At 43.0% G+C, this 23,696-nt stretch overlaps 1 protein-coding gene across 1 annotated transcript in view; it reads right to left on the minus strand.

Moving 5' to 3' along the window:
• Positions 1–394: 394 nt before the first annotated feature.
• LOC145408988 (cytochrome P450 2L1-like) overlaps positions 395–23,696 on the minus strand; it is a 151,507-nt gene continuing 128,205 nt past the window's right edge. The window contains exons 10-11 of the mRNA XM_080279560.1: positions 16,568–16,683; positions 395–494 (exon numbers count right to left, since the gene is read on the minus strand). Of these exons, the coding sequence (XP_080135686.1) occupies positions 395–494; positions 16,568–16,683 (216 nt within the window). The remainder of the gene's footprint in view (positions 495–16,567; positions 16,684–23,696) is intronic.

Here is a 23,696-nt window from a genome sequence, read left to right on the forward strand (position 1 = left end):
TGGTGGCTTGTTGGATGATGCAGTTCAGTCTGTCCACACATGTGGTGAGGAAACAGAAGTCTTGGAAAGTGTCAAGGAACTTTTAGAATTGGAAGAAGCCCACCGAATTGGAAGAAGATGAGAAACACAATCTAAAACAGTATGGTATATTTTCAGTATGTACATACACATTTATATAACAAGGTGACCTGGACTGCTGACAACTGGTATACAACCAGTGTAATTTATCACCGAGCTGCTGTAGATTTCCAATGCGTATTAATTAGACGGAGTTTAGCAGCAGCAGCAGCAGATTTGAATGTTTACTATGGAGAGGCTTCTGGCTGTTGAAGGAGGTGGGCCCATCCGAAATAGTCCATGGAGAAGGGGGGAGAAAGGAACACCTTCAGGAGAACTACCTCTCACAACAGTCAAAGTCCACCGTACTAGTCTGCCAAAAGGGGCTAGCTGGAAAAGGCTCCTCCTCTACCCGGCCCTCGGTGGAAGTCGGGTCCCTAGTAACAAAACATTTAAACAAATTGCCAAAAATACTGCAATTAATATGGAACTTAAAACACAATGATGTCCATAAAATACATCATTCCAGTCAGAATAGGAAAAGTATTGTAACTTCACAACCTCTTAAGGCCTAAAAGTAAACATAAAGGTAAACACAAATGAAACTAACATGAGAACATTCTTACCCTTGTGAACTGGTTGATGATGGCAGATCAAGTGACTCCTAGCTACTTCGACCCAGCCGAAGTTACCTCTGATTCGGTTCAGAGGTCTCAAAAGAAACGAAATAAATATAACCCAGACTGGAAACTGCTAACCAGAAGAGTGAAGCTCAATGAACCAAAACAGGGGTTGAGGCAGCTCAAGGGTAGCACTGACTCTACTGAACACCAACTGAAATAAAGCAAAACCAATCCCATGCTATAAATAAAGTCCTAAGACTAAATCTTCGGACAATAAACATAAATTATTAAATAAACATATAGAAAACAAAAATTATACTTCTGTATAACTAGGGATTAAACCGTTTAAATTATCCCACAATAAATATGTTTTAATATGTATGCCTCTACAGAAAGATTCACATATTTAGGTAGTGTGGTCCGTAACAATGGTAGATCAGACAGTGAGCTCTCTCGTTGTACTGGTCTGGCCTGTGGGGTTATGGATTAATTCAATTTGGGTATTTGGCACTGTCGTTATTTGTGTAGAAGGACCAAAGATTGCATCTTCAAGGCACTGGTTCTCCCTGCCTTACTTTATGGCTGTGAGACTTGGTCACTAAACGGTGGCTTGAAACAGCAGTTTGACTCCTTTGGTGCTAGGTGTCTTCGCAGCATCATGGGAATGATGCATAATGTGCGACTACTCCATGAGACTGAGTCGAGGCCTATTACACACATAATATGTCAATGCCAACTCTAGCTATATGAGCATGTGGCCCTTTTTCCTGAGGCCGATCCTGCTCAAAGGGTGACCTCTGAACGAGTTAACTCAGGATGGAGGAGGCCAGGGGGAAGGCCACGTAACTCATGACTAGAGCACGTCGATCAATCTTGTTGGGAGATACTCAGAGGGGAAAGAGTCGTTGCCTGGAGGGTTGCACAGAGGGACCTGCATGGGTTGTGTTGAAAGGTGAGTGAGGATATGCTGCCTGCAACGTTTGCCCATTCTTGTTCTGACTGGTTTGGTGGGTGAGTGGGTGGTGTGGATATATGTTTGAGGGATGGGATATGTAGGGGGGGTAGATGCGTGAAATGGGATGAATGGGTGGGTTGGATGAGTAAGTGGGTTGGTGGGAAGGTATGGAGGGTGGAAAATTTGGATGGGTTGGTTGAGGAGGTGAGTTGTTGGCTTAGCAGAATGGGTTGATGAGTGGGTACAGTTAGTGGGTGGGCGGATAGTGTGAATGATTTGTTTTGTTGGATGGGTAAGTGAGTAGAATGGACAATGTGTGTGGGTTAGTGAACCGTGTGGGGTTGTGTGGTGGGATGGTAGGTGGGGATTAGTGAGAGGGTGATTTGGTGTTGTCGGTGGGAGGTTAGGTCTGCTAGACCTGGTGCGTAAGCAGGTGGGGTGGGGTGGCAAGGTGGGTATATCGAAGGGTATGATTAGAGAGGCAAAGTGAAGGGTAGGTAGGTGGATTATGCAGGATGGGTGGGGTGGGTGGGAGAATAGGATGGATGGGTAAGATGCATGGCTGAGTTGGTGAGTAGATTGGTGGTTATGTATACACAGGTGTGTGGTTGGGTCGGTGGGTTGGTTGAGTACTGTAGATGTGTGTGTGGGAGGGGGGGGGTAGGTGGATTCATGGATGTGTAGAATGGGTAGGTTGGTCTGTAGGGTAGGTGGGTGGGTTAGGTGTGGGTATGTATGCAGGATTGTTATGTGGGTGACCGGGGTGAGTTGGAAGGGTCACCAAGTGGATGAGTTGGTAAGGTAGGTAGTTGTGTGAGCAGGATGAATGGGCAGGGTGGATGCATAAGAGACTGGTTGCGTAAGGTAGTTGGGTTGACAGACTGAGTTGGGTGGTTAGGCTTTGTGGGTGGATGAATAGTTGGGGTCATTTAACCCGTCACGTCCTGAGCTATTTCGCACCTCTGACACCCCCTAATCCCGAGGTATTTTCGATTTTTTTTTTTTTTTTGACTAAAACCTCCGCTTTTGGTGAGAAACATCGAAAATTCATAGAGAAATCGCTCACCTGAGGTTTAAAATACTTGACCCAGGTACCAGTGCCTCCTTACCTGACTGGGTTTTCTAAAAGGCTGGCACCAAAGAAAACGTGTTCTATGGGAGGGTAACTATTTCACACCACTCATAAACGGTATTTATTTATTAACTTGGTACGAATTTATATGTAGTACGAGAGTATATTGTTTTTCAAACACTAATATAGGCATTAAAAGCATTGTTTCACTTACTAACTCATCACCATACCTGACCTTCTTTTGCCACATTACCTGATCACTATTTCTGAATGTTTCTTCCTCTAATGCTATGTAAACTTTGTCCTCCACATTGTCATCGATTGGGGAATCACTCTGGCCCTGAATGTCTTTACTGGCCAAGTCACTGGTAACAAGTGAACTGCCGAGACAATGGCGTGAGGGGAGGAAGGGGGAGGTTATGCGGTGTAAGGCATTGTCTCTGCTTGGTATCTTGTAGAGGAATAGGGGAAGGTGTCCCGTGTATACGTACAAAAAATCACACGCAAAAATTGAAAATTGTGCAAATTAGGGACCTTGCAATTGCCCGACGTACCAGTACGTCGTCGGGACTGGCAAATGCAAAATGTTGCAACGTACCCATACGTCGACGGGATGGGGCGGGTTAAAAATCTGGGGTGGGTGGATGAATGAGTGGTTTTTGTTCATGGTTGGTTGGTCAAGATGGGTAGTGAAACGACAGGCTGCCTGGGTCAGGTGAGTTGGGAGGATGAATTGGTGATTGGATGGGTGGTCAGGATGATGGGTAGATGACTGGGGTGGTTAAGGTGGGTAGGGTGAGTGGAGGGTTGCATGGGCGAGCAAGATGACTGTACAGGCAAGGTGGACAAAGTCGGTGGGCAAGGTGGGTATCTGGGTGGGTGCCCATCCACTCACCATTCCTTCTCCTTAGAGACCACACTTGGAGAACATGCCCGTGTGAGAAGAGACTAATGATTTTAATACAGTGACTTATTTTTTTCATTTGATTCTTACTACATTTACACGACTTACTTTACCACTGGAGAGGTCATTCTAACTGAAGGGATTACTTACATACTTCCTTATTTTTTTCACTACCAGAGACTTGTCTTTAAACAAATAAAATCATCTGGTGTGGCAACAACGATAGGGTAGTCCATATTTAACTCTCCACTTGAAACTCCCATGGTGGTACTTTAGGTACTGGAAGGATGGCTCAGTCTCCTGGTTTGGGGTGAATGTGGCAGAGGGAGTAAGAAATGAATAGATAATGAAAGGCAGACACATAACGGTGGCTGGGCCGTCCCAGCAATACGTGAGAATTTGCCTGATGGAGGGGAAGAGTTGTGTTTAATATGGGAGACACTGTTGATAAAATATTATCATGTGTCCGGCCCACACTCCCACAGGCTCCAACAACTGTTGTTCAGTACAGGAAGGACGTTGCCCAGTAAGTTGTTCTTCCCGTGGTCAGTCTTTAGGTGTACAGTACACAGGATCAGCTCAGGCATCATAAACAAACAGTAGCTTTCTAAGTTCACTGTCTTTGATTTCCAGATAATTACACTTAATGCTTGCCAACTTCACTTCACTATTCCCACACACACTGGAGCCATACAAACTTTACTAACTGCAATTACACTTATTGCTTGACAACATTTCACCATTTTTCACAAATACCGATGATATACAAACATCAGTAACACTTCTCTGTTTGCCAAGAACAATTCACTATTTTCACAAGTACTGATGATATACAAACTTCACTGACACTGCGCTGTCACTGCACTACACTCAAACTGAACTGAAAACTGACTGTACTCGCTCTAATATCTTCCCCATCCTTAAATTAGCTTAAACTGTTCTAAAATTATCTACATTCTACAAGAACAACAGTTGTCAACTCGCAGATATCCAAAACATGCCAGAGCTCTCTTACATTACATGACACTGCAAATTGTTTAGCATACAAACTTAAATTGAATTACATAATTTAAGAATCACAAATAAACCATTATTGAGAAAAAAGCACAAAAATTAATATACAGCTTATGAAATAACTATGCTCACAAACAACAGGCAAACTAGCAACTCCGACTCGTACAGGGAATAGCCTATAGTAAACATCAGGAATCAGTGAGAAACTTCTCGACTACATAACTGGCAAAACCAAGTTCTTAATATTAACCCCTCCCTAGTTCTTTGTCATCCTGACAGAACTACACAGTGTATACAAACATAATTAATCCTAATGAAACATCTAAGGATACACGAAATAATCCTTCAACTTATTAATCTTCTTCCATGTCGTTTCCGACGACATCCTTGCTCTTCCACACATTCCTGGAATGTCTTGGTCCTCTTCCTGATTCGCTACTTTCCTCAGGAAACTGTCACCATCCTCTTGCACTTCAGCTCCTTAGTCCTCCTCAACATCCTCGACTGCGGGAGAGCAACAATCCTCGGGGACGTTCCAGCTGTACTGCCCTGGCCCATGGTACTGCCACAGAGAGTTCACATGTACCACCTGTGGGTGAGACTTCCTGCCTCCCTGAATCTGATGCATTTTGTCTGATAGACTGTCCAACACGATGTAATGCTCGTCCCATGGGCTCTGCAGCATCGGTGACTGTCTCCTCTTTCGCTGAGGATTATATAACCGAACTTGGTCACCTTCCTTGAAGCTTATCTCACTTTCCTTGGCATCCTACTTGCACTTCATCACCTCTCCTGAAAACTTAAGGACTCCTCGCACTTGATGATGTACCTCAGCCAGCTTTTCCTGAAGGTTCTTTGCATAGCCGGTGGTGTCTGTAGGCAACTCTTCACCAGGTGGTCTTCCCATTAACATGTCAACGGGTAAGTGTAACTCGTGGCCCAACATCGGTTTTGCAGGAGTGTAGCCAGTAGACTTATGGGATGCAGACCAATAAGCCATCAATAATGCAGGTAATTTCTGGTCTTGTTCTGTTTGTCTACGCAGTGCTTGGCCAATTCTTGTCCTAGGGTCCAGTGGAATTTCTCCACCATCCCATCTGACTGTGGCCTTATTGGGGTCGCCCCGGTGTTCTTGATCCCCAATAACTTGTAGCACTCAAGGAATATAGCAGACTCAAAGTTTCTACCCTGGTCTGAATGTAGCTCTTGTGGCATCCCAAATGACAGAAAAACTAGTCAGCCTCTGTCTCTTCGCCACATTGTTGCCTCTTTATCTCTTTTCTAGCACTACTTCCATGGCCACTGCTCCTCTGAACTGTTTGCTTGCATCCCTCCACCTCCTTGATGGGCGCATAGCACACGTCTAGCAACAAACTCTCTTTCCTTTTCTGTCCAACTCTATATTGCAAGAGTTAACTGTTACTCCCAGTCTTTTATTTATGCAACAGGTCAACTCTGGAACTGTCTCCCTCTGTTTGTATTTCTTACTTTCTATGATCTCCAGTCTTTCAAATGCAGTCCAGGCATCTTGAAATGAACAGAAGTTGAGTTTGGCTCACTTTTGTATTTTTTTTTTTTTTTTCTTGGAAGGAATTGTTTGTGGGCCCCTAGCTTTTGGTTCCTTCATATTCGCAAAAAAAAAAAAAAACACACACACACCCGAGCAACAGTCGCAGCCTCTTGATCGGGGATGGCATAGGCTTCTAGCCACTTTGTGAAGTAGTCCATGGTGACACAAATATGCCAGCTTCCTCTTTCAGTGAGTGGCAGAGGTCCAGCAATGTCCACTGTGACTCTTTCCATCAGTGCATCCACTTGGTACAGCTGGAGAGGGGCGCAACCACATTTCTTGGGTCCCTTCTTGACACAATGCACATCACAGGCCTGACATCACTCTTCAACATCCTGATGCATGCCAATCCAGTAGCACCTCTGTCACAGCTGGCTTAGGATTTTCGTCACTCCCAGGTGCCCACTTGTGATCTGGTCATGAGACTCATTCAAGATCTTAGACCTCGTTTTCTTCGGAACCACCAGTAGCCTATACTTGCTGAGGCCATCAGGTGTCTGTCTGATGCTCCAGTAGTCCGTTGTTCAGACGAAGAAGATCCCACTGACTTCAGTAGCTCTTAGTTGCAGGGCTGAACCTGCAAACTTCTTCCCAAGATGGTTGCATTGTACTCCGCTGCAGCCACTCTAGCATTGGTTGTAAATCTGCATCCTCCATCTGCATCCTCTTCAGGTCTTCTTCATCTGACGCTGTCCCTGTCACAGCAGTATGGCAGCATTTCTTCCTGTGATTCCCATTCCTACTACACTGTGTTCTTCCATCTTCTCGCACACTATTCATCAAGGTTCTCCTGCATTTCCTCAGTGGTGGGGCTTCTTTGGAAAAACTGGCTGATTGTTGCCTCTTATCACCAGCCTTCACTAATTTACCTTCATCCTTCTCATTTGGACACTCATAGCTGAAGTGTCCCACCTCACCACATGTCCAACACCCATTTGTTGCAATCGGGATTTTCCTTGCACTGTTCTGTTTTTGCTTCTTCTTCCATTTGTAACAACTGTCCTTCTTGGGTCCTGGCTTCCTGCAGAACACCAACCTCCTCCAGTCTTCCCCTGTTTCCTCTTCCACTTGTAGCAGTCCTGTTTCTGTGTCCTGGCTTTTCACATTACAACAACTTCCTACAAATTTTTCCGTTTCACATACCTGCCCCTTCCTTGCCTTGAATCCTGCTCTATGACCTGCCTGAAAAGTGAATGTACTGGACCTGACTTAGGGCTCAAATTCTAGAGCCCTGGCTAGTGCATCTTGCATGCTTCTGGGTTGTGCCTGCTTCACTTGCATTTTCAGCTCTACACTATCAAGATCATCAATGAACTGGTCCCTCAGAAGCATAGCTAACAGGTTAGGTGCTACTCCAGGGTACGCCTTGTATGCCATACTCCCTATGTCATGACTAAGCTGCTGTGGGGATTCTCCTTGAGCCCATACACGGCTCCAGAATCTTGCTTTGTAAACCTCAGTCTGGTACACGGTTCCATATCTGCGCTCCAACACTTCTACTAGGAAATGATAACTATTTCTCTCCATCACTGACCTCTGGCCCAAAATTTCCACTGCAGCACCCTTAACCCGCCCCATCCCTACGTTTTCTGAGCAGTGATACACCCCAGTCCCGACATTTTTGGACCTTTTTTTTTTTTTTGGCTCAAACATTCGCTTTTGGTGAGAAACATCGAAAATAGAGAAATCGCTCACCTGAGGTTTAAAATACTCGATCCAGGTAGGAGTACCTCCTTACCTTACAGGGATTTCTATCAGGCTAGCTGCAAAGAAAACGAGTTCTGTGGGAGGATAACTATTCTACACCACTCATAGACGGTATTTGTTTATTTATTTGGTACGAATTTATATGTAGTACGGGAGTATATTGGTTTTCAAACAGTAATATAGGCATTATAAGCATTGTTTCACTCACTAACTCATCACCATTCCTGACCTTTTTTTGCCACGTTACCTGATCATCATTTCTGACTGTTTCTTTCTCTAATGTTTGTCCTCCACATTGTCATCAATTGGGGAATCACTCTGGCCCTGAATTTCGTACTGTGGCATGACATGGCTTTACTGGCCAGGTCACTGATAACAGGTGAATTGCTGAGAAAAGGTCATGCATGGGGGGGAGGAGGTCATGCTGGGTAAGGCATTGTCCCTGCCTGGCATCTTGTAGAGGAAGGTGTCCCGTGTATACGTGCCAAAAATCACTCGCGAAAATTGAAAATTGTGCAAATTAGGGACCTTGCAATGTCCTTGCAATGTTGCCGCGTTAATTTACGTCTCCGGGATATGAGTGCACATCATGTGAGGACGTGAATTCACGTCTTTGGGACGGGGCGGGTTAAGGCTAGTAGCAAGTTGCACTGTCCTCTGCCTATCATCCCAACCATTTTGATCAGCAAGCAATTTAACCCCTTAACCGAGGGGCGTCACTTTCGTGACGCTCGGGCACAATGGATCATACCGCAGGGTGTCACTTTTGTGATTCTGTGTTATTTTGAATTATCCCGGGCTTTCAAGTGGTGCCATGTATCATCTATCAGTACTGCCAATGTCCAACACTAGTCAGCACTCCAAATCTCATCTGTACTCCCATCCATTGTTGACATTTTAGCAATTTTCCCCCCTTCCTGACTCCCCTCCCTACCTGCCCTCCATTACCCTGTCCTCTCACCTCCCAGGCCGCGCTGCGCTAAGCAAATCTCCCCCGGATTTTTCCACAGATTTCATCCATTGAAATAAGCCCTATGCCCTATACTTATACAAAATAATATATACCAAAAAAAAATAAGGTAAGTGATAGTGTTATACACCAGGAATTGGCTAATTATCACCTGACAACACCTCACGTGCATTCATTCGCTACATTACCATGGTAATTTCCCCTTTGAATTATGCCTTGTAATCTATGTCTGTAATAAAAATATATATCAGAAAGGAAGGGAGAAGCCTAAGTGACATTTACATTCACCTGGAACTACCTATTTCTTTATGTATTGCCGAGATTTTCTACCAATAATTTATTAGCATGTAAGTTAGCAGCTGTCACCCTCAGTGTCATTGTCAACCCTTGCCTTCTCAGATAAGCCGTGGCATTTAGTTCCTTGTCGTCTGCTGTGGTCAAACCATGTCGCACTCGCGCCCCGCCATTTCTGCCGCTTCTGCGCCCATTGCAAAGGGCCCCGTGACCTCTACACCCATAAAAAGTCGTGAGGTAAGCAGTAAAGGACTTAGTGACTCTGCAATGGCACGTGAACTAGCAGAATTGTCCATGGTGATGATGGATAGTGATTTTGACGATTCGGGTGAATCGTATGATGAGCCGGGTGAGGTAACCGTGCCAGAAAGTGCTAGTATGAGTGCTTCAGTGTCGGAAGTTATCCCTAGCTCCAAGGGAAAGGAGCCGTTAGTGCAGCAAGGGAAGGAATTTGGGAAGGGAGTGAAAAGGCGGCGTGTTAGCCCCAGAACAATGGCCCTGCGGGACCCAGCCCGCCATGAGTCCCGAGTTGATGCAGCTCCCCGTTCCCCAAGCCCCATTTCACTCATTTCTTCCTCTTCGTCTGCTGAGTTATCTCCGGAGTCTTCGTCCTCGGAGTCACCACCAGCATCAACAGTGAAGGCAGGCCGTAGAGGAAGAGGTAAATCCCGGACAAGTAAAAGTAGAGTTGGTAATAGAGTAAGGGCTGCTAGTGCTGTACGGCAACCCAGGGTCAGTCCGAGTGACCTTCAATGGGGTAAATGTGCCTCACAGCCACCCACCACCACCACCCACCCTACACCGCCACAACAGGCAATCCTGGACGCCTTCGCATGGACAGAAGGGTCTGATTTTGAGCCAGAACATCTAGTTTTTGATGAGAGCTCCTCAGGAGTACAGCCTGCCTTCTCTCTTGACGATAATGCTGAGTGTGTGGACTACCTTTTGGCCTTCCTAGATGACAAAGTCATGCAGCACATATGTGATGAGACCAACAGGTATGAATCACAACGTGCTGCAAGTGGTACAGGTGCAGCCAAGATGCAACAGTGGTCCATGCTGGGAGTGCAGGAGCTGTACTGTATGTGTTCTTTGCCCTCATGCTTCTCATGCCACACTCCAAGAAGCATGAGTTGGAAGAATACTGGTCCATGGACCCCTTACTACCCTCACCCACCTTCAATAAGTACATGGCCAGAGATCGCTTCCGGAACATCGTGAGAAACCTGCACTTTGCCGACAACGATGTACCTTCCCAAACCGACCCACTCTGGAAGATCCGGGAGATTCTGAACAGAATGAAGGATAAGTTTATGTCATTCTTCCACCCCTTTCAGAAGGTTGTCATTGACGAATCCTTGGTTTTGTTCAGAGAACGTCTTCGGTTTGTACAGTACATTCCAAGCAAATGCCATCGCTTTGGAATTAAGTTCTTTGTACTGTGCGACTGTAAGACGGGGTACATCCTTGACTTCGTCATTTATTCAGCCAGCACTGTCGATCTGAATAAAACACCCCCTTGGCTTCTCGGGCTGTGTAGTGAAAGTGCTCCTTGAAAAGTATTTTGGTGTGAATCATGTGCTGTATACAGACAACTATTATACAGCACCGAAACTTGCCAAATACCTTTCAGAGCACAGCATTGGCTCCTGCGGCACTGTCAAAAGTAATCGTGCCCACTTCCCTAAATTCACAGAGGCAGGAACCTCGCAGCGAGGAGACGTGCACCTACGCAAGTCTGAGAAGATGCTGGCAATACGGTGGCATGACAAGAGGGTCGTGCACATGCTAACCACCGTACATAAAGGGGAAATGACAGACAGTGGGAAGGTCGACCGTAGGACAGGCGAACCTGTGATGAAACCTGATGCTGTGTTGGACTACAATATCAACATGCGGCTGGTGGACAAGTCCGACATGATGACTGGTGAGATCGACTGCCTCAGGAAGAATACTAGGTGGTACAGGAAAGTTTTTCTGCATCTCATAGATATGACGATGCTGAACGCCTTCATCCTGTACAAGATGAAGGTCAAGCCACCCAAGTCCTTCTCCCTGAGGTTGTTCTCCAGAACTTGTGTCCAGCAGCTGCTGGAAAGATATGGTAGGGTGACAGCAGCAACTCCAAGGTGCCATCCAGTAACACTTCCCGACCGACTTGAGCAGAGGGCGTATATGGATCGGCACAGACTGGAGCTAATGCCTGCCACAGGTAAAAGGAAGGCTGCGATCTGCAGGTGTCAGGTGTGTGCACATACCACCCACTGCACACCTGAGCACAAATGCACCTCTTGGCAGTGCGCTGAGTGCCAGGTTCCCCTCTGTGTTACCTGCTTCTTTGATTACCACAGCCAGAAGCAGTTCTAACAGAGCAAGTGGGAAAGGAGAGTAATGTGTAAATATTGTGTAAATAGCAAGTAAAAGCAATGGATGTTCAGTACGTATGATTGAAGAGTGTATTATAGTTTTATCTTACTAAAAGTGACAGTAACTAACATAGTGTAAGTGAAATAGAAGGGTAAATATTGAAAATACAATAGAAAATGTAAATAGTGATGTAAGTAATTAGTAATATAAGAATATGAGTACAAATACTTTATGTTATAACAGTGAAAGTGAATCCGTGGCTCTCTACGTATTTTACTGAATGAAAAATTGAATGACTTCAGTGACAATAAACTAATACTACTGAAGGAAACTTATGGAGAAAAACTCCAGATATATATAAGTGTGATATAGTAATAGAAATATAAAGTGTGAGAGGTTTTATGAATAATAAATGACAGAGTACCAAGAGCGAACTAGTGCAAGTGCGACGGTCAGACGCGCTCGTAATTTTCATTGCTTTCACAGTGGGTTTTTTTTTGGAATATGGATCCCAAACTACTTGAAAATCATAGAGTAGTGTTTATAGTGTTAATATCTGGCTGTGGTAATCATATTACGGGTTGTCGGGAAGTGTAAAGTGGAGACTTCGTTACCCAACTTCAGAGGTCTCCACAAGTCCTACGGTAACCGACGAAGTGCTCAACAAACATTCCAGGAGAAAGGTGAAGGTATGTGCCATAAGCATATATATTCTTAATATTCTAGGACTAATAACTGATTTTTGGCAAATATTTTTTGAGAGTCTGTCGGAGCCCGAATAACCCCGCGGGACACGCAAAACATTGGTAAACATGCCCGCGGTGTAGGGGTTAAACTGCGCATGGTAAGCTTCCCAAGATACTCTACTATCAAATTCCTGAGGTTTCTTTTTAATTGGACCCCCATTATAGCCATGCACTTCACTGTTTGGGGGCCTAAAAACTGGTGCATCATAACTAAGTTCAGGACTTAAATCTCCTATATTCTGATTATTCAACCCTGTAATGCCACTTTTAGATGCTTGGGATCCATCAAGATTCACCATACACTGTCCATTCTTTTCATATGCTCCCTGTACACTAACCTGAGGCTCAGCAGTGCAATATTTCTCTAAAGCCTCAATTTTCTCACTATTTATCTTCACATGGTCAACTACATGTTTCAGCTGGATATCTACATGCTGTCTGCACTGCGTTACTATTTCCTCACTAATTGTCTTCAACTTGTCGTCTACATGCTGTTTGCACTCCATCACATTATTGCTTACCTCATACTTCTGCTGCTCTAGCTTGGCATCTACTTCCTCCTTAACCCGAGACGTCCCGTCGACGTATGGGTACGTTGCAACATTTTGCATTTGCCAGTCCTGATGAAGTACTGGTACATCGTGCAATTGCAAGGTCCCTAATTTGCACAATTTTAAATTTCTGCGCGTGATTTTTCGTATGTATACATGAGACACCTTCCTCTATTCCTCTACAAGATGCCAAGCAGGGACAGCGCCTTATACCGCATGCATAACCTCCCCCCCCCTGCACGCCATTGTCTCGTCAATTCACCTGTTACCAGTGACCTGGACAATAAAGAGATTCAGGGCCAGAGTGATTCCCCAATCGATGACAATGTGGAGGACAAAGTTTACAGCGCATTAGAGGAATAAACAGTCAGAAATGATGATCAGGTAATGTGGCAAAAGGAGGTCAGGTATGGTAATGAGTTAGTGAGTGAAACAATGCTTATAATGCCTATATTACTGTTTGAAAACCAATATACTCTCGTATTACATATAAATTTGTACCAAGTAAATAAATAAATACCATTTATGAGTGGTGTGAAATAGTTACCCTCCCATAGAACTCGTTTTCTTTGGTGCCAGCCTGTTAGAAAACCCAGTTAGGTAAGGAGGTACTGCTACCTGGATCAAGTATTTTAAACCTCAGGTGAGCGATTTCTCTATGAAATTTCGATGTTTCTCACCAAAAGCGGAGGTTTTAGCCAAAAAAAATTTTTCGAAAATACCTCGGGATTGGGGGATGTCGGAGGTGCGATATAGCTCGGGACGTGACGGGTTAAGCTGTTGCTGTTCTTCCTTCATTTTCCCCATGACTGCATCTAGCTGTCCCTGCACCCTCATTATTACTTCTCTCTGTTGCTCCAATAATGCCTACCGAAGCTGTTCATATAGTTCTTTCTGTTCTTCATTCTATGCCTGCAGTTGTTCTTCGATTTCATTCCTGAGCTCTTTCTGTTCTTCACTTTGGGCCTGTAATTGTTCTTGGAGTTCTTCCTGTCCTTCATTCTGTGGCCGTAATCCTTCATTCTGTGCTTGCAGTTGTACACTTTGTGCTTGTAATTGCTCTTTAAGTTCTTTCTTTGAAGCTTGTAATAGCTTCATAATTGCAGCCAGGGGCACCTCCTACTCCTGCCCAGCTTGAGATCTTGTCTGCACAGCTTCTGCTTCCATGTCAAAGGTTAGACTCACTGCAGCACTAAAATTATCCACATTCATGACACCAGTGTTAGGTACCCATCCCACACTGCCACAGGCTCCAACAGCAGTATTTCAGTACAGGAAGGATGTTGCCCAGTGAGTTGTTCTTCCTGTGGTCAGCCTTTAGGTGTACAGTACACAAGATTAGCTCAGATGTCATAAATAAACATTGGCTTCCCAAGTTCACTGTCTTTATTTTCCATATAATTACACTTAATGCTTGCTGCCTTCACTTCACTATTCCCACAAGCACTGGACCCATACAAACTTTACTAACTGCAATTACACTTAATGCTTGACAATACTTCACTATTTTTCACAAATACCGATTATATACAAACTTCAATGACACTTCACTGTTTGTCAAGAACACTTCACTATTTTCACAAGTACTGATGATATCCAAACTGCACTGACACTGCACTGACACTGCACTACACAAACTGAACTGAAAACTAACTGGACTTGCTTTAACCACTTCCCTATCCTTATATAAGCTTGCTTTGTTCTAGAATTATCTACTGTCTACGAGGACAACAGTTGCCAACTCGAAGATATTCAAAACATACCAGAGCTCTCTTACATTACATGACACTGTAAATTATTAAGCATACAAACTTAAACTGAATTACATAATTTAACAGTCACAAATAAAACATTATTGAGAAAAAGAACACAAAAATGAATAAACTTAAAAAATAACTGCTCACACACAGCAGACAAACTGGCAACTTTAACTCATACTGGAACTAGCCTATAATAAACATCAGGAATCAGTGAGAAACTTCTCGACTACCTAACTGGCAAATTCCACTTCTTAACCCCTTAACCACGGGGCATCACTTTTGTGATGCTTAGGTGCAATGGATCATACCACCGGGCGTCATTTTTGTGATTCTGTGTTATTTTGAATTTGCTTATGCTTGTATCATCTGTCAGTACTGCCAGTGTCCAGCAATAGTCAGTGCTGCTATTGTCATGTATACTGCCATCCAATGTTGATAATTTAGCCATTTTTCCCCATTCTTGACTCCCCTCCCTACCTCCCCTCCATTACCCTCTCCTCCCGCCTGCCCAGCCGCGCCTCACTACACAAATCTTGCCCGAATTTTTACAACGATTTCATTTATTGTAATGAGCCCTATGCCCTACTGTTATACAAGGTAATATATATATATATATATATAAAGGAAAAAAGGTAATTGATATTGCCATACACTTGGAATTGAATAATTATCACCTGTCAACACCCCACGTGCACTCGTTTGCTAATTTTCCCTGCTTATTTCCCCTTGAAATATGCTATATGACCTATTCTCGTAATAAAAATATATACAATAAAGGAAGGAAGAAGCCTAAGTGATATTTACATTTGTCTGGAACTACCTATAGTCCTTCCATAATATCCAGATCGTTTAGGCATTTTCCCTCATGGCAATTCCCCTTCGTGCGATGCTGCCAAATTTGTATCAAAACACGCCTCTATGTCTCATCTCAGCCATTTACCACTTCTAAAAGAAATTTATTTACAGTATATATATATATATATATATATATATATATATATATATATATATATAAAGCTATTTAGTGCAAAAAAATGCCTATTGTTTTTAATAATAACAATGACTTTTTATAAATACCTCAACACTTGGCAATGTTGCTTTCCAACACTGTCACACATGTAGGTGAGTCAATGAGGGTAGGTCTGGTGTCAATCTGCAGGTCACTTCCTCTCTGACCGCCATCAAAGATGGAAGACAGACAGACAGACAGACAAAGTCAGGAGGATTTTCCTCAAATTCTAATCATTCATAAAACCGTATAGACTTTTTATAGAAATAAATCTCCATAAAATGTTGATTTTATATGCAGAGAGAGAGAGAGAGAGAGAGAGAGAGTGAGCTGGGAGTGAGGGTTAACCCTTGTCTCTAATCCAATAATTGGCCCAGTAGAAACTGTGGCAACGTTGCACGTAGGGGAATTCCCGTGAGGGACATTGCCTAAACGATCTGGATATTTTGGAAGGACTATAATTTATTATGTATTGTCTAGATTTCCTGCCAATCATTTCATAGCATATAAATTAGCAGCTGTCACCACACTGACATTGTCAACCCTTGGCTGTCCATATACACCGCGTCATTCAGTTTACTGTCGTCTTTCAAGGTGAAACCATGTTGGATTCGTGCCCCTCCATTTCCGCCACTTCTGAGCCCATTGCAAAGGGCCCTGTGACCTTTACCCCTACTAAACCTCGTGTGGGAAGGGGTAAAGGAATATGTGACTCTGCTGTTGAATGTGAACTGGCTGCTTTATCGATGATAATGATGGACAATGACTATGATCATTCTGGTGAATCGTGAGATGAGCCTGTGGAGGAAATGGTGATAGAAACTCCAAGTATGAGTGCTTCAGTGTCCCAAGGTCGTCCTGGCTCCAAGGGAAAGGAGCCCTTAGTGTAGCAAGGGAAGGAATTTGGGAAGGGAGTGAAAAAGTGGCAGGTTAGCCCCAGAACAACGGCCCCGTGTGACCCAGCCCACCATGAGTCCCGAGGTGAATCAACTCCCCGCTGTCCCAGCCCCATTTCATTAATATCTTCAACCTCTTCAGCCGAACTCTCCCCTGAGTCTTCGTCGCCGGGAGTCTCCACTAGCACCTACAGTGAAGGCACGCCATAGGGGACAAGGTAAATCCCTTACTCATCGTAAAAGTAGAGTTGTTTCTAGGGTAAGGGCTGCTAGTGGTACACGGCAACCTAGGGTCAGTCGGAGTGTCCTTGAAACGGCCCAGTCTGCCTCAAAGCCACCCTCATCCGTTCACCTGGCCTACACCGCCATGAGAGGGAACCCTGAACTCCTTCGTGTGGACGGAAGGTTCCGATTTCGTCCTGGAACAACTCAACTTTGATGAGAGTTCCTCAGGGATACAGCCTGCCTTCACTCTTGACGAGGATGCTGAGTGTGTGGACTACCTTTTGACCTTCCTTGATGACGAAGTCATGCAGCATATATATGATGAGACCAACAGGTACGAATCACAACGTGCTGCAAGTGGTGCAGGTACAGCAAAAATGCAACAGTGGACTGTGCTTGGAGTGCAGGAACTGTATGTGTTCTTCGCCCTCATGCTTCTCATACCTCATTAACGGAAGCATGAGTTGGAAGATTACTGGTCCATGGACCCTTTATTACCCTCATCCACCTTCAGTAAGTACATGGCCAGAGATCGGTTCTGTAACATCATGGGAAACCTGCACTTCACCAACAATGATGTACCATCACAGACTGACCCACTCTGGAAGATCCGGGAGATTCTGAACAGAATGAATGATAAATTTATGTCTTCCTTCCACCCATTTCAGAAGGTTGTCATGGATGAATCCTTGGTTCTGTTCAGAAGACGTCTGAGGTTCGTACAGTACATTCCAAGCAAACGCCATTGGTTTGGAATAAAGTACTTTGTACTATGCGACTGTAAGGCAGGGCACATCCTTGACTTCGTCATCTATTCAGCCAGCACTGTCAATCTGAACAAAACACACCCCCTTGGCTTCTCAGGCTGTGTAGTGAAAGTGCTGCTTGAAAGGTATTTTGGTGGGAATTATGTGCTGTACAGTATACTGACAACTATTATACAGCACCGAAAATTGCTAAATATCTTTCAGAGCACGGCATCGGCTCCTGCAGCACTGTCAAGAGCAATCATGCCCACTTCCCCAAATTCCCCGAGGCAGGAACTTCGCAGCAGGGAGATGTGCACCTATGCAAGTGTGAGAAGATGCTGGCAATCTGATGGCATGGCAAGAGGGTTGTGCACATGCTTACTGCCATACACAAGGGGGAACTGAAAGACAGTGGGAAGGTCGACCGTAGGACAGGTGAACCTGTATTGAAGTCTGATACTGTCATTGACCATAATATCAACATGTGGCTGGTGGACAAGTCTGACATGATGATTGGAGAGATCGACTGCCTCAGGAAGAATACTATGTGGCACAGAAAAGTGTTTCTGCATCTCACTGACATGACGATACTGAACGCCTTCAGCCTGTACAAGATGAAGGTAAAGCCACCCAAGTCCTTCTCCCTGAGGTTTTTCGCCAGGACCTGTGTTCAGCAGCTGCTTAAGAGATATGGTAGGGTGACAGCAGCAGCTCCAAGGCGCCATGCTGTAAGACTTCCCAATAGACTTGAGCAGAGGGCGTACACGGATCGGCACAGACTGGTGCAAATGCCTGCCACTACAAAGAGGAAGGCTGCGATCTGCAGGTGCCAAGCGTGTGCACATAGCAACCGACGCACACCTGAGCACAAACGCACCACTTGGCAGTGCTCTGAGTGCCAGGTTCCCCTCTGTGTTCCCTGCTGCTTTAATTATCACAGCCCGAAACATTTCTAGAACAGTGCAAGTGGAAATGTAAATAATTTGTAATATTATGTAAATAGCAAGTGAAGGCAATGGATGTAAATATAATTGAACAGTGGTAAATAGTTTTATATGTTACTTCAAGTGACAGTGCATAACATAGTGTAAATAAAATAGAAATGTAAATAATGTTAATAAAATAGAAAATGTAAATAGAAATGTAAATAATTAGTCATATAAGAATATGAGTACAAATACATGGAGTAATGACAGTGAAAGTGAAAGGTTCGCTCTCTACGCTAGTTTACTGAACAAGAAAGTGAATGCCTGGAGTGAAAAAACTACTATTACTGAAGGAAACATAGATAAATACTGTATATATAAATAAGTGTAATAAAGTACTAGGAATATAAAGTGTGAGTGTGTTTATGAATAATAAATGAAAGAATACCAGCGGGGAATGAGCGCGGTTGGAAAGCTTGTATGCGCTTGCAATTTACACTGCTTTCACAGTGATTTTTTTTTTGGAGTATGGATTCCACATAGTGGTTCTAGTGATAATATCAGGCAGTGGTAATCATATTACGGGGTGTCGGGAAGTGTAAAGTGGAGACTTCATTACCCAACTTCAGAAGTCTCCACAAGTCCTACAGTAGTGAATGAAGGCTCAACAAACATCCCTGGAGAAAGCTGAAGGTATGTGCCATAAGCATATTTAATTATAATATTCTAGGGCTAATAATTGATTTTTGGCAAATATTTTTAAAAAGTCAGTCGGAGAGTGATTATCCCCGCTGGACGTGCATGGACCGCTTCCGACATCCCCACAGTTAAGGGGTTAACAATATGTCATCAGATTGAAAGGGTTAAGATTTTGTTACTATTATTATCATTATCATTATTATTATTATTATTATTATTATTATTATTATTAATGTTATTTATTTTTATTATTCTTGTTGTATAGTAGATTTGTTTTCAACCGAGGGAACTTCACCCAATCGGATACGTTTATGTGAAACTACAGAATGTGGTGAATGCTTTGGCATATTCGATAGAGCCAGAATTTTGGGGGCTTGAATGATGAGTGAATGGAAGTGTGGCCCATTGGACTGGGCAAATTTGGGCTGCCTGGACATTGCTACTCCTCACCCTGCCCTTGGGTGGGAAAGGAGGTCCGGGTGATGATGATGATGATGATGATGGAACTTGGTCACTAACACAACTTGAATACCAAGTCGTGGTGGCAGGAAAATCAATTAGCCTTGGTTATGAGATAGAGATGAGCCTCCTCAGTTTCTAGACACATCAAACATACAGTTTGAATGCTGATGACCATCACATGGGCTAAAAGGAGACAAGGATTTTAATCAGATTAAAATAAACAGACTAGAGCGGTGGTAGCAGAAACATTATAATATAATATAATATAATATATATATATATATATATATATATATATATATATATATATATATATATATATATATATATATATATACAGTATATATATTCATCATCATCCATTGCCAGTTCATTGGTGAATAAAGACCTCCCTCAACCATCTTCACAAATTCCTTGGTTGCCAGGTTTTGCCTACAAATCTTTCTATCTCATCTCCACCTCCTATCTTTCCCTTTTCTGTTACATTTTCATTCTCTCTGAGTCCAGTTTGTCAGCCTCTGGTTCCATCGGTTTTCTCTTTTGCTACATGACCCTCCCAATTTCATTTCTGCATTTTTTTTAAAGTTGTATAATGTCCTTGACTTTTTCTTCACTCTCATTCAAGTTGATCTCGTCCTGTGTCTCAAAGATATTCACTACACTGACCTTTGCATTGCCCTTTGGGAGCAGATTAGTTTGCTTTCCATTGATTTTGTCAGTGTCTAGGTTTCATATCTTTACGTCATAGCTGAGATTATGCATTCGTTATATACTTTTTCATTTCATACATACTACCAAGCAACTTTTCATTATGTCTCTATGCTGAACAATAATTTCCATTCAGTTGTAATTTGTCATTTTATTTCGTTTTCACAGTCTTTCACTAGTTTTAGTTTTTGCGCTAACTGTACTCCTCAACTTCGTCAATCACTTGTTTCAGTGAGGCTTTTAGTCTTTGGTATATTTGAATTAAACAACACTTTAGTTTTACCCCAGATTTTCTTAGACCTACATTGAGATTTTCTGTATTTAGGTCATTTTAACCCTGGGACATTACCTTTGTTGACAACCCCAAGTTTACATTTAAAGTTTTCCTTTTTCATGGTTGGACTGGTACCTAAGGCTAATGAGCCCCACCTTCCCTGTCAGATGACTGTTGGCTAGGAAGCTCATCTACCTTTTGACAGGGCTTTTCGTTGTCTTGTTGAATGTCTAGTCACCTCATCCCCCTTCATTTGGCAAAACCAGGAGAGAGAGAGAGAGAGAGAGAGAGAGAGAGAGAGAGAGAGAGAGAGAGAGAGAGATTGTTGTACATCTTCAGTCCATTGTTATTTCGTCACTGATGCTATGAACAGACAATTTTAATCAGTAGAAAATGGTGGTTGCTGTGGTGGTGAGGGCAGTGTTGGAGAAAGTAGCTGTGATGATAATGGTTGTGGTGGTAGCTGTGATGGTGGTGGAAGTGGTGGTAGCTGTGATGATGATGGTGGTGGTAGTGTTTATGGTGATGGTGCTAGCTGTGATGATGGTGGTTTGGGTGGTGGGATGATAGCTGTGATGATGATGGTGGTGGTGGTGGTACCTGTGGTGGTGAGGAGGTGGTGGTAGCCATCATGGTGGTGATGGTAGCTGTGATAATGATGGTGGTGGTAACTGTGATGGTCATGGTGGTGGTAGTGGTGGTAGTGATGATAGCTGTGATGATGGTGATGATGGTGGTAGCTGTGGTGGTGATGGTGGTAGATATGATGATGATGGTGGTGGTAGTGGTATCTGTGATTGTTGTGGTAGTGTTGATGATAACTGTGATGATGATGGTGGCAGTATCTATTCAGAAACAGTTCTCATCTGGGCAAGTGCTTTCCGGCCCTACTGGGCTGCTCCAAAGCAAAACGTGTTTAAATATGACTCTAATTTGGATAAGAGCTGAGTGGCACGACAGGGCCGTGAGGCTCTTGTAAATTCCTGACATCATAACCGAATTACATAACTCTTTCATGATCAAAATAACACAAGTATTCTATCATCCTTGAAGATATAATTATTCCTCTAATGCTTACCTAATTATTCATTTTAAATGATCTCCAAACAATTTTATTCAGTGGGAAATGAATTATATATATATATATATATATATATATATATATATATATATATATATATATATATATATATATATACTGGAGAGACACACATTACACGGGTGTGTATAAATATATTTGTACGCTTCTGACTGGGAATCGAACCCTGGACCTTTTAGATAGAAGTCAGGCACAGATATCACTCGACCACGGTGTGATAAAGGCTGTGACAATCTGATTTTTTTTGACGAACCAGGTAAATCCATTATGGAAGGATATCTTTCAATCACAACACATTAAGATTATATCACTACCCCACACAACTCGGCAAGTGACAGAGCAATTTTAATCTATCCCAGACACAACAAGAGCGTCTTTAGATGTTGGAGAGACACACATTACACGCATGTGTACAAGTATATTTGTACGGTCCTGACTGGGAATCGAATCCTGGACCTCTTAGATAGAAGTCAGGCACTGATACCACTCGATCACGGTGTGATAAAAGCTGTGACAACATGATTTTTTTTGACGAACCAGGTAAATCCATTATGGAAAGATATATTTCAATCAACACATTAGGATTATATCACAACCCCACGCAACTCGGCAAGTGACAGAGCAGTTTTAATCTATCCCCGACATACCACAAGCATCTTTAGATGTTGGAGAGAGACACGTTACACGCGTGTGTACAAGTATATTTGTACGGTCCAGACTGGGATTCGAATCCTGGACCTCTTAGTCAGAAGTCAGGCACTGCTACCACCCGACCACGGTGTGATAAAAACTGTGACAACCTGATTTTTTTTGACAGACCAGGTATATCCATTATGGAAGGATATATTTCAATCTAAGAGGTCCAGGATTCGAGTCCCATCCAGGAGCATACAAATATATATATATATATATATATATATATATATATATATATATATATATATATATATATATATATATATATATATATATATATATATATATATATATATATATATATATATATATATATATATATATATATATATATATATATATATATATATAAAATATATATATATATATATATATATATATATATATATATATATATATATATATATATATATATATATATATATATATATGTATGAGGTACTATCCAAAAGTTCCAGTACTTTGAACAGAGGGAGCCAACCATTTGCAGTTTTGCCTTTTGCCGCCAGGAGGAGTCGGCAGCACCCCTTGTGCGTCAGTGTGGCTCCAGCCGTCTCTGTGAGTGGACGTGTTATTGAGCTATGCTTACTATTGTAACGTACCGTGTAGGTGGTTTGGTGGTTTTGGAACGGCGGACCAATGGTGCAGCAATGTCAAATCAATGTTGATCGTTTTCTTCGATATCCAAGGGATTGTTCACAAGGAATTCATCCCACCATCAGTCTATCAGTGGAGAGTTGTACTGCAAAGTTTTGCAGCATCTGAGGGAGAACACCCACTGCAAATGTCCGGAACAGTGGAAGAACAAGGACTGGGTCCTGCGTCATGACAACGGCCTCGCATCAATTATTGTCCGGTAGTTGCTGGCTTCCACTAACTCGGTAGTCATTCCCCACCCACACTGTTCGCCTTGCCTTGCCAAGACCATCATACCTGAAACTTTCCAAGGATGCATGGACTCGTGGAAAAAACACTGGGGCCACTGTATACATGCCCAAGGGAACTACTTCGGTGACAGTGAGAACTAGGAGGTAAGGTAACTTATTTTCCTACAATATTCAAATTATTGGAACTTTTGGGTAGCAAGTCGTATATAACAATATATTTTTTGGCGAAAATATTAATATTTCTTAGCGTGGCACACTTAGTTATTTTTCATTGGCCTGCCTGCAGCCATTTTGCTAACTTTTCCGCGATCCGTTACGATTCACGGGAAGTGTTGAGGAAGCAAAAAATTGCATTACCATGTGCACCACATGATTCTCTTCTCCTTGGTAAAGAAAAAAAAAGTTGGCTTTTGAAACTCGAAAAAAACGGTCCTGGCGCCTGAGAGGGGGGGGGGGGCCTTTAATTTCTGAAGGCT

Source organism: Coenobita brevimanus, chromosome 79, assembly GCF_032717465.1.
Source record: "Coenobita brevimanus isolate Jiangsu-jjx chromosome 79, ASM3271746v2, whole genome shotgun sequence".
Classification (NCBI taxonomy): domain Eukaryota; kingdom Metazoa; phylum Arthropoda; class Malacostraca; order Decapoda; family Coenobitidae; genus Coenobita; species Coenobita brevimanus.